The sequence below is a fragment of the Mandrillus leucophaeus genome, unplaced genomic scaffold (assembly GCF_000951045.1).
Source record: "Mandrillus leucophaeus isolate KB7577 unplaced genomic scaffold, Mleu.le_1.0 Scaffold314, whole genome shotgun sequence".
In the NCBI taxonomy this organism is placed as follows: domain Eukaryota; kingdom Metazoa; phylum Chordata; class Mammalia; order Primates; family Cercopithecidae; genus Mandrillus; species Mandrillus leucophaeus.
This window is the reverse complement of record NW_012103299.1, coordinates 2718765-2729851: the sequence shown is the minus strand read 5'-3', so window position 1 is coordinate 2729851 and position 11087 is coordinate 2718765. Positions and strand designations below refer to the sequence as shown.

Below are 11087 nucleotides of genomic sequence, written 5' to 3'. Positions count from 1 at the left end.
AGTGATTAGTGAAGTGTAATTACTGTAATTTCTCCCCCATTGTAGTTTCTTGGTATATCCGTAATTTGAAGGAAATGGTAAGAGTGATTAGTGAAATGTAATTACTGTAATTTTTTCCCCATTCAACTTTATATATCTTTAACTCATGACCAGATCATTGTTGTTCTGAACTGGTTTGTGATCAACAAGTGTTTTGTGGGGTTTTGTTTGTTTTTTTAAACAACAGTTTGGGTCACTTGACATGGTTCTCCAAAGGAGTGTTATAGGTTGTGTTTGGTTCTGGGTGATAAAACCGGCTTGTTAGATAATACAGATAAGCAGCCGAGTTGCCATGTCATGTTTGTCTGTAGAATCTCAGGTGTAGCTTTTATTTTATGTTCCTAGAGAGGTCGTCTGGGAAGATTTGACCCTTTGGCAAATCTGTTTGAATAGAGATACTAGCCATGCTGCCCAATAGGGCTTTCTGGCCCTGAAAGACATTGAGTATTCTTGGAAAGTTGAAGGGAAAAGGAATAAACTGCTCTATGTAGTAGCATTGCAGATTATTGAGGAATTTTCTAAAGGTATCTCTCTCAGTGTATTTCTCTACTTACCTGTAATAATGCTTTTGTCTCAATAGGGTGGTTCTCTTCCCAAAGTGGAAGCCAAGTTCATCAATTATGTGAAGAATTGCTTCCGGATGACTGACCAAGAGGTAACTGAATTTTCTGGGGACAAGATGAAGTCCAAGTTTTTCGTGATTTATTATGATTCTGCCTTTACCCTTTTTAAGTGTTGGCTCTTTTTAAAAAGTTCCTAGCCACAGATAATTCATTTAATGAAATAATCTGAAAATTCATGTATTTAATGAAATACATGAAGAATACAGTTGGCAGTCTGAGACGATAACCTTAGTATATTTTCCAGATTTCCTATAGTTGGCAAATTATTTCTTGGTTATTGAATTCAGTTTTACTTTTTTGGTACTATTTTGGCTAAGGAAATTGCTGTGGTTTTCCTTGTTGCTCCATTTGGCGGCTTGGGGCAGTCTGGTCTTTGCTTTTTTGGGAGTTGGTAGAGATCTTTTTTTTTTTTTTCCATAGATCTTATGGGAAATACATTTTGCCAAAATCATCCTAACGTGAAACCTGGAAGCAAGACACTAAATTGTGGCTACTACTAGATATATAAGCTTGAGTTTAGCTGTTAGATTTTACAATTAGTACGAAAGTCTTAGTCAACATAGTTTATGCATTTATTTTTGCTCTTATTTACAGTTGACTTATAAGTGTAAGGAAAATGTAAAAGTGGTTAAATAGGGACGTTAGGTAGGTATCGTGTAGAGAACCGATGGCTGCATTTAATGGTTTTTAGGTTTCCTGTAGTCAGCTTTTTTCAGAAAATTGGCAATTAGCTGGTTTTTTTCTGCCATAATATTTAGCAGGTCAGTTATTTTAATTGCACCTTAATTTTTAGTTTTCAGGTTTATAAAACCCTGATTTGGTTAATTTTGACTTGAGCTTTGCTAAAGTTGCAGTGATGGGCTTTCAGATGATCAGATTCAGTCTTTTGGTTGCTATTCTGTTTTTTCTCTACATTTGAATCCCAAAGTTTAAAGTGTGAGTTTTGGGAGTTTATTTGGAATACTAAACATTGATTGAGCATAAGTTATTTTGAAACTTTATGCAACAGGTTATTTAATATTGAAAATAGTGGAAAGTCAGACATAAATAACCAATATATACTAACAATTAAGCATAAGAGATGCATTTCTTCAAGTACAGCCAAGGAAAGTGATAATTTAATGATTAAGTTGCAGTGGTCCTCTGTACTTTATAACAAAGGCTTGTAGCTACAAAGTTTTGTAGCTATTAAATTACTGAACCAGCACTTCTACCAGAAGTATTTCCTTTTTAAAAGTATTTTTGCCCAGGTTGGTCTTGAACTCCTGGCCTCAAGCAGTCCTCCCAAGTTGGCCTCCCAAAGTGCTAGGATTACAGGCACGAGCCACCTTGCCCAGCCTACCAAAAGTATTATCTTGCTCTAGAATTGAAAGTATTCTCGTGTCAGAATGAAATTTCTGCAATAAATAGTAAATGTTTAATAACTTGAATTACTATTAGAGATTATCAAAACTAAATGCTTCCCGTCTTTGACATAGAGATGCAAGATGCAAGCAATGACAATGTGTATTTATTTGGACCTGATGATGAGAAGATCTTTGGCTGGGCGTGGTAGTTCATGCCTATAATCCCAGCACTTTGGGAAGCAGCATGGCAAAACTCCATCTCTACTAAAAATAATAAATTTAGCTGGGCATGGTGGCATGTACCTGTAATCCCACCCACTCAAGAGGCTGAGGCAGGAGGATCGCTTGAACCTGGGAGGCAGAGGTTGCAGTGAGTGCCACTGCACTCCATCCTGGGTGGCAGAGTGAGAGTCCATCTCAACAAAAAAATATTTCTATGATATTTAATACTGGCATTCAGTATTCAGTTATCTTGTACCTGAGAACCCATTGGCTGTGAAACAGTGACAGCTGAGAGAATCCTGTCATCTCATTTTCTAGTTCTTGGTGAACTTCTGGATTTTTATTCAAAACCACCTTGCCATGTTGGCCAGGCTGGTCTTGAACTCCTGACCTCAGGTGATCCACCATCTCGGCCTCCTGAAGTGCTGGGATTACAGGCGTGAGCCACCATGTCTGGCCAGCTGTTTTTTGTTTGCTTTTTGTTTTTGGGTTTGCTTTGGTCACCCATCTGTAGTGTGATCTTGGCTTACTGCAACCTCTGCCTCTTGGGCTCAGGCAACCCTCCCTCCTCAGCCTCCTGAGTAGCTGGGCCTCCTATAGTTGCACACCACCATGCCCAGCTAATTTTTGCGTTTTTAGTAGACAGGGTTTCACCATGTTGCCAAGGCTGGTCTCGAATTCCTGAGCTGAAGTGATCTGCCCACCTCAGTCTCCCAAAGTGTTGGGATTATAGGCGTGAGCCACCATGCCTAGCTTCAGCAGATAGTTTTTTCTAAATGTACACATGCACAGGCAATTCAGAATACATTTCTGGTGTTTAACTTTATTTGCTAAATCTGGCCAACTCTAAAGCTGATCTCAGGGAAGATGAAGTTGGAAGTAACATTGGCCAAATGGGTCTCTGGTCTTTCTCTTTATTTCCTTAAGTAAATGAACTATTAAATATTAGTATATTCATATTATTTTTATGACTGATTAAAGTATTAGGAATTAAATTATATCTGAGTATAAATTTTCTTGGAGTCATTTCTTTATCTAGAGTTAACTTATTTGGTGGTAGAATGAAAAATAGATGTTGAACTATGCAAAGAGGCATTTAATTTATTGATGTCTGTGAAGTGTTGTGGTTCCTTAACCACATTTCTTTCTTTTTTTTTTTTTTTCCAGGCTATTCAAGATCTCTGGCAGTGGAGGAAGTCTCTTTAAGAAAATAGTTTAAACAATTTGTTAAAAATTTTCCGTCTTATTTCATTTCTGTAACAGTTGATATCTGGCTGTCCTTTTTATAATGCAGAGTGAGAACTTTCCCTACCGTGTTTGATAAATGTTGTCCAGGTTCCATTGCCAAGAATGTGTTGTCCAAAATGCCTGTTTAGTTTTTAAAGATGGAACTCCACCCTTTGCTTGGTTTTAAGTATGTATGGAATGTTATGATAGGACATAGTAGTAGCGGTGGTCAGACATGGAAATGGTGGGGAGACAAAAATATACATGTGAAATAAAACTCAGTATTTTAATAAAGTAGCACGGTTTCTATTGACTTATTTAACTGCTTTATACTTTGTCAAAGAAATAATTTACGTAGTTAGGAATGGCAAATAGTATTCTAAAATTCTATGAGAATGTCCCTGCCCCTCCCCTTCAATAGTTCACTGGAGCTAACCACTTTTGCATCATAAGGATTTAGTGCTGTGTTCCCACCTCCTGATGATAGTTAATTATTATAACTATGCAACATGTTTCCAAATGTTCCATTAGACCTCCTATGCGCCTATTCTAGCCTCACTCACAAAGAAAATCTGACATGTTAAAACAGCTTAAAAGCAGCCTTTCAACCTGTATTCTTGTTTTTTTTCCCCTAGGCTGGAGTGCAGTGGCACAATCTCAGCTCACTGCAGCTTCCGTTTCTTGGGTTCAAGCAAGTCTCCTGCCTCAGCCTCCCAGGTAGCTGGGATTACAGGTGTGAACCACCAGCCCGGCTAATTTTTGTATTTTTAGTAGAGATGGGGTTTCACCATGTTGGCCAGGCTGGTGTTGAACTCCTGACCTCAAGTGATCTGCCCACCTCAGCTTCCTAAAGTGCTAGGATTATAGGTGTGAGCAACCGCACCTGACCTCAACCTGGATTCCTTGTCTGAATCAAAGCAATTATTTCAGTGACTATTTGCTGAAGTTGCCTAATAGTACTTCTTACAGATGTATAGGAGAAAAATTATCACATAGATATGAGGATATTCGGGGACTAATTAGCACCTTTATATGTTCTACCTTAAGCTGAGTACACATGATCTGAGTTGGATATACTGATTTCATTTCTATTGTTTTGCTGTGGTATATACTCCAGTAGTTTGAGCAGATGAGGGAATGTTCTCCAGTTCTGTGCCGTTTTCCTTGGGAGATTTTCATCTCCCACTTCTATCCATTCTTAGACTTGTTTGATTGTCTTGGATAGTTTTTCTCATTCCTTTTTGTTTAAACTCGGGAAAGAGACTTTTATTTTGTCTTTCAAATTTTTGTGTTGATTTTAATATACCAACTGCTTGCTGCTTTGGGTGTGTATCTGAAATCTAAAAACATCACTCAACATTTTATTTATTCCAACATTTTGAAGTGGTCTTGAATTTTTTTCCTTTCTTGTTTTGAGATCTATTCTGTCCCCTAAGCTGGAGTGTAGTGGTGTAATCTCAGCCCACTGCAGTCTCCCATCTCAGCCTCCCAAATAGTTGGGATTACAAGTGTGTGCTACCACATCTGGCTAAGTTTGTATATACACATAAAAACAAATATGTAAATATATATAGTATATAAATATACTAAAATATAAATATATTTTGTGTGTGTATGTGTATATATATATATATAATTTTTTTTGTTAGTAGAGATAGGGTTTCACCATGTTGGTCAGTCTGGTCTCGAACTCCTGACCTCAAGTGATCTGCCTGCCTCGGCCTCCCAAAGTGCTGGCATCGGGCGTGAGCCAGTGTGCCCAGACAGGCTTTCATTCTGTGCTGGAAATGATTTTAATGTGATTTTTTCTTTTTTGCCAATTTTTAGAATGATGGATTGATACCTAGCAGCTTGTGAAAAGGAATCAGTGAGTGAGTTTAACCTTAATTCAGGTTTTTTTTATTTGTATATATCTCAACCCACTGTATTTTTTTGATGCTGATATTTTATTTTTGACCAAGGGAATCCCCTTCAAGCTTGCTCCTGTCATAGTAGATCTCAGTAATCTGATCACTCTTTGACTTCTGTGACAGGGTGTTTCATCTTGCTCATTTTCTTCCTCAGACCTGGAGTGGCCATTTCCCCCAAAGAACGCTGCCTCCCTTAGAAATAATGGTATTTGTAGACCACTGTCTGGGTGGGAACATTGCTTGTTAATACTGGGTTTAGGGTAGTCGGTTGATTAGATCAGACCAGACCCTTTGGAAAAACAAGGAAATGAACAATTTTAAGTACCGAGAAGGGCATGTTGCACAGGTTGGCTGACAAGCTTTTCATAAGTCAATAGTCAATGTAACTACAGAGCTACCTTCAGTCTCAACCAGAGAACAGGTAGAATAGGTTACAGTAGTAAAAAGTAAGGCCATGCAGGGAAAGCAGATGAGCTTAAAAACACGCAAATACAGAATAATAGGTGTATCAATGCAGAAAATACATGGTTTTGACTTAATATGTAGTCATGGGTCACTTAATGAATGATGGGGATACGTGCTGAGAGAGGCACCATTAGGTGATTTCGTCATGTGAACATCAGAGTCTACTTCCGTGAATTTAGGTGGTATAGCCTACCATACATCTAAGCTGTAAGGTACAACCCATGCCTCCAAGGCTACAAACCTGTGCAGTATAGGTGAACTGAATACTATAGGTACTTGTACCTCAATAGTATTTGTGTCTCTAACAGAGGTATGGTAAAAATAAGATAAAGATAAAATGGCATACCTATATAGGGCACTGGAATGAATACAGCTTGCAGAAGGGGAAGTTGCTGAGTGAGAATGAAAAGCCTAGTACATTAAACTATAAACACGGTATATGGAAGTTGCTGAGTGAGAATGAAAAGCCTAGTACATTACTGTAAACTATAAACACGGTATATGGAAGTTGCTGAGTGAGAATGAAAAGCCTAGGACATTACTGTAAACTATAAACATGGTTTACTTAGACGTTAAATATAAAAATGTTTTTCTTCATTAATCTTAGCTTACTGAACTTCATAAACTTTAAAAACTTTGACTCATAATACTTAACTACAAAAACACATTTATGTTGCCCAGGCTGGAGTGCAATGGTGTGATCTTGGCTCACTGCAACCTCCGCCTCCTGGGTGCAAGCAATTCTCCCGCCTCAGCCTCCCAAGTAGCTGGGATTACAGGCACCTGCCATCATGCCTGGCTAATTTTTTTTTTTTTTTGGTATTTTTGTAAGGGTTTCACCATGTTGGCCAGGCTGGTCTCGAACTCCTGACCTCATGTGATCTACCCACTGGGTAGTGCTGGGATTACAGGCGTGAGCCACTGTGCCCGGCCTCAAAAATACCTTCTTATTCTGTACATTTCTATTAAGTTTTTTTCAACTTTTTTGTTAACTAGGCGTAGGCTTACCATAGGGTTATTAGCCTAGGCCTACCATAGGGTCAGGATCATCAACAAGTCACTCATCCACCATACATTGTCCCACTGGAAGGTCTTCAGGGGCAATAAGACGATGCTGTCATCTATAACATTGCCATCTGGAATACTGCCTGAGGCTTTTTTTTTTTTTTTGGGTTAAGGATAACACTGATAAAATGCAATAAATATGTAAATCAGTAACATTTATTTTCATAGTATCAAGTATGTGCTGTACATAATTGCATGTACAGGTTTCTTTGCACCAGCATCATGAACACGAGTAATGCATCTGCTACAATGGTCAGCTCCCTTTTAGTCTGGGTCCACCATACAGGTGGTCTGTTGTTAACCAAACCATCGTTAAGTAGCTTTTATTTTTGTTCTGTTTTTTGAGAGAGAGTCTTGCTCTGTTTCCCAGGCTGGAGTGCAGTGGTGCAGTTTTGTCTCTATAACTTCTGCCTCTCGGGTTACAGTGAGTAACCTGCCTCAGCCTCCCAAGTAGCTGGAATTACAGGCAACATGCCACCATGCCTAGCTAATTTTTATATTTTTAATGGAGACAGCATCTCACCATGTTGGCCAGGCTGGTCTCGAACTCCTGACCTCAGGTAATCTGTCCGCCTTGGCCTCCCAAAATTCTGGGATTACACGTGTGAGCCACGGCGCCCAACCAGCTTTTTTTCTTTTTTTCTTAACAGATAAAATCTTTTTTTTTTTCTTTTTTTTTTTGACAGGGTCTCAGTCTCTTGCCCAGGCTGGAGTGCAGTGGTGTGATCTTGGCTCACTGCAGCCTCCGCCTCCCGGGTTCCAGTGATTCTCTCACCTCAGCCTCCTGAGTAGCTGGGACTACAGGTGCACGCCAACACACTCGGCTAATTTTTGTATTTTGTATAGAGATGGTTTCACCATATTGGCCAGGATGATCTCAAACTCCTGACGTCAAGTGATCCATTCGCCTCAGCTTCCCAAGGTCTGGGATTACGACCCGCTATGTAGCTCTTGATAGTACTAGCTTAATGAGCAAGGAGAGATGAGCATTGTATAGGGTGTGAGTCTTTTCTTGGAAATTGTCCAAGAAAAAAAAAGTTGAGGGTTACAAGTTTGTACTGAGCCTATTATAAAGGTGTCCTGGACTCTGGAAATACAGGGTTAAAGTTTAAGAAAGTGAGGCTACTTTCTAGCCAGTTCCTTAATGAAAAGCCAGTTGCTCCCTGACTCGTGGACTTGGCAGTAGAGGTCCCAAGATTTAATGCTGTGCGCGTTCTAGGAGCTGGCTTTGAGAAAACTTTACAGCCTATTTGTGCTAAGGGTCTACTTTGCTGACTATCTGATACTACTGAAGACAGTGCTGCTTGAGGCTGCTTGTCCTTTTTTTTTTTTTGAGACGGAGTCTCGCTCTGTCCCCCAGGCTGGAGTGCAGTGGCCGGATCTCAGCTCAGTGCAACCCCCGCCTCCCGGGTTCAGGCGATTCTCCTGCCTCAGCCTCCTGAGTAGCTGGGATTATAGGCGTGTGCCACCATGCCCGACTAATTTTTGTATTTTTAGTAGAGACACGGTTTCATTGTGTTGGTTAGGCTCCTCAAACTCCTGACCTCATGATCCGCCCACCTCAGCCTCCCAAAGTGCTGGGATTACAGACGTGAGCCACCGTGCCCGGCCTGTCCTGTTCTTAGGCTAGATGTTTTCCATCTCTGTCTCCACAATATTTGTACTCCACAGATTCCCTGAATCTTAGGCGTCTTCTCTGTCAAGACTGGGAAGAAGTGGAAAACAAGTGGAAAGATTGCAGTGCTCAGTTTACTTGCACACTTGAACAAAGGGATTTAAATACATACTTTGTCTTAGACAAAAGTTCTAGGTGCTTAGGGTTAGTCAGTAGGCAAGGCATCGAGATGCTCTGCAGGGCTTTCATTTCATCATTGTGTTACCAGTCAACACACATTCTTAACTCCCCTCAGAAAATTGCCTGAGTTTATTAACTTAGAGCTGTGAATTTAATGCAGGTGTGTCTGATTCCGACCCCAAAATAGCACATGGCGGCGTAGCCCAAGCTACAGTACCCTTACCTGGACTGGTAACAGCTAGCTTTCTTAGTGTCCTGCTTACTCCAGCTACTAAGAATGAAGTGGGATGGTGTAACAGCATTCCACTTCATTCTTAGCCAGGGTAAAGCTTTTTTAACAAACTGATTTTTGACTCAGTTTGAAAGCCCTTAGTTGACAAATTGTGGCATATCTATACTATGAAATACTATCCCATGATGAAAAAGAATTGACTACTGCAAAATGCAACAACGGACCAATCTCAAACATGCTCAGCCAGACACAAGCACATACTAGGTGGTTCTGTTTATATGAAATTGAAAATAAACCAGTGCCAGATAAATGATTGTTTGGGACCAGTAATTGGGGGCTGGAAGATTGCCTGAGAAGAGGTGGTGTTTGTACCTAGATACATTTGTCAGAACTGAACCACACACTTAAAACGGATGCATTGCAAAACTGGTACCCTTAAGCCATTGATGGCTACTTCATTTCCTGCGAAGGCCTGGTCAAGAACATTGCCTGCTTTCACCCTTATCTCTTGCCACACTCTCCCTGGCTAACCCTGCCAGTCGCCTAGCCTTTTTCCACTGCAGGCACTTTGCATTTTTTACCTGGAATATTCCTTTGCATGGCTATCTCCTGTCTTTGGGTCTTGGCCTAAATGTTACCAAGAGGTCTTCTAGCTTGCTCTATCTCCTGTACTGTTCATCTCATCCCACTGGTTTCTCTCAAAGCACTGGTAACAAGCCAGCATTTATCTCTTGGTGTGTTTGCTTATGGCTCATCTTCCCTAGTGGAGATGAAGTACTTTTTTAGTGCAGGGATCTTGCCTGTCTTTCAGTGAGGGCCCGACACTGTAGGATCTCAATAAATTGTGATTGAACTAGTAAGAAGTGACTACTAAAATAGTGGTATACATTAAGTGTTGTATGAACATGCTAAATCCAGATAGAACCCATTTAAGATTCAGGCATATGGTAAATAGGTCATATTGGTAAATAGGTACATGAAACCAGACGTGAGGGTGTGAGTGGTGGGGAAAAGAATGTGTAGTATAAAATTGATTTGGAGTCAAAAGACATTCTGACTAGATGCCTCTTCAACTGTAAATTGGAAGTGATCTTGCCTCCCTACTTCATAAAATTGTTCAGAAAGAAATGTGAAAATAACCTGAAAACCATAATTAGGATTATTAGTTAGCTAAAATGTTTGGAGTTTTCATTGTGTGCCAGACACTCATTGAGTACTCACAACTCTGTGAGAGTCGTTACTGTTCTTAGCCGTATTTTGTAGAGGAGGAAGCAGAGTCTCAAACCGTTGCTTGCTGGAATTTGTAAGTAAATGTTGGTGACAGTATTCAAATGCGCTACCTCTGACTCCTGAGTTTATGCTCTTACTCAGAAGTGTTCTCTTGGCTGGACTTTTTGGTCAGTCTGATTTGTTTGATAGGTGAGATTGGCAAATATACTTTATCCGAGCATTGAAAAATACTGCAAGCATTTTAGATAGGGTATAAATAATTATATACCCATTCCATTCACAAGTAATAATAGTAACAGTACAGAAAATTTGAAGCATGATTCTTAGCCAGGAGATACTTCAAACTAGCAGATGGTAAGCCAAAAACCCCTCTTGACTGGGTTTGTCAATCTTCCTATAAAGCAAGATCAAAGATGGTGGCAATGACTGAGGTCATCGGTGGGAGAATTTCTGTCCATTTCTATTTATGGTTCGTCATTGCATCCTATCTTGGGATTGGTTCATTTTCTCCAGAACTTGGAAAGTTACGAGTAACTTTGCAAGTCCAGCTCTGGCAATCAGAACGTCTAAGTAAATTCAGCTCAAAAGCTTCATGCAGGAATTTTCGCCATCACTCAGCACCTGGTTTTGAAAAGGTTTTCTGCACTTGTGTCCAGTGTTGAAACAGAGGCTGTTTAAAATAGCCTCAGCTTTGAAAGGGAACTTAAAATAGCTTGCAAGGAGGCCTGATATTTGGAACAATTACTAATGTTTTATATTCATGGCTTCAGGAAATAGCACCGTTCCACAGTCCTACCTCAGTTTATGCTCTAGTGGACCATCAACCATTGCCAACGCAAGGAGGCTTTAACCAAACAGTCCAGATTCCTGAGTTTTGGTTGAGGCTGTACTCCAATGTCTTTCTCACTGACCTATTTTCCTTAGCATCGGGCC

General features: G+C 40.0%; 1 protein-coding gene across 3 annotated transcripts in view; it reads left to right on the top strand.

The window, feature by feature from the left end:
• Positions 1-3754, top strand: part of NPM1 (nucleophosmin (nucleolar phosphoprotein B23, numatrin)) — a 29765-nt gene extending 26011 nt beyond the window's left edge. For all 3 annotated transcript variants that reach the window (XM_011987712.1, XM_011987715.1, XM_011987713.1), the window contains 2 exons: positions 620-694; positions 3398-3754. In XM_011987712.1, coding sequence (XP_011843102.1) covers positions 620-694; positions 3398-3436 — 114 coding nt within the window. In that variant the 3' untranslated portion in view covers positions 3437-3754. The remainder of the gene's footprint in view (positions 1-619; positions 695-3397) is intronic.
• Positions 3755-11087: the final 7333 nt, after the last annotated feature.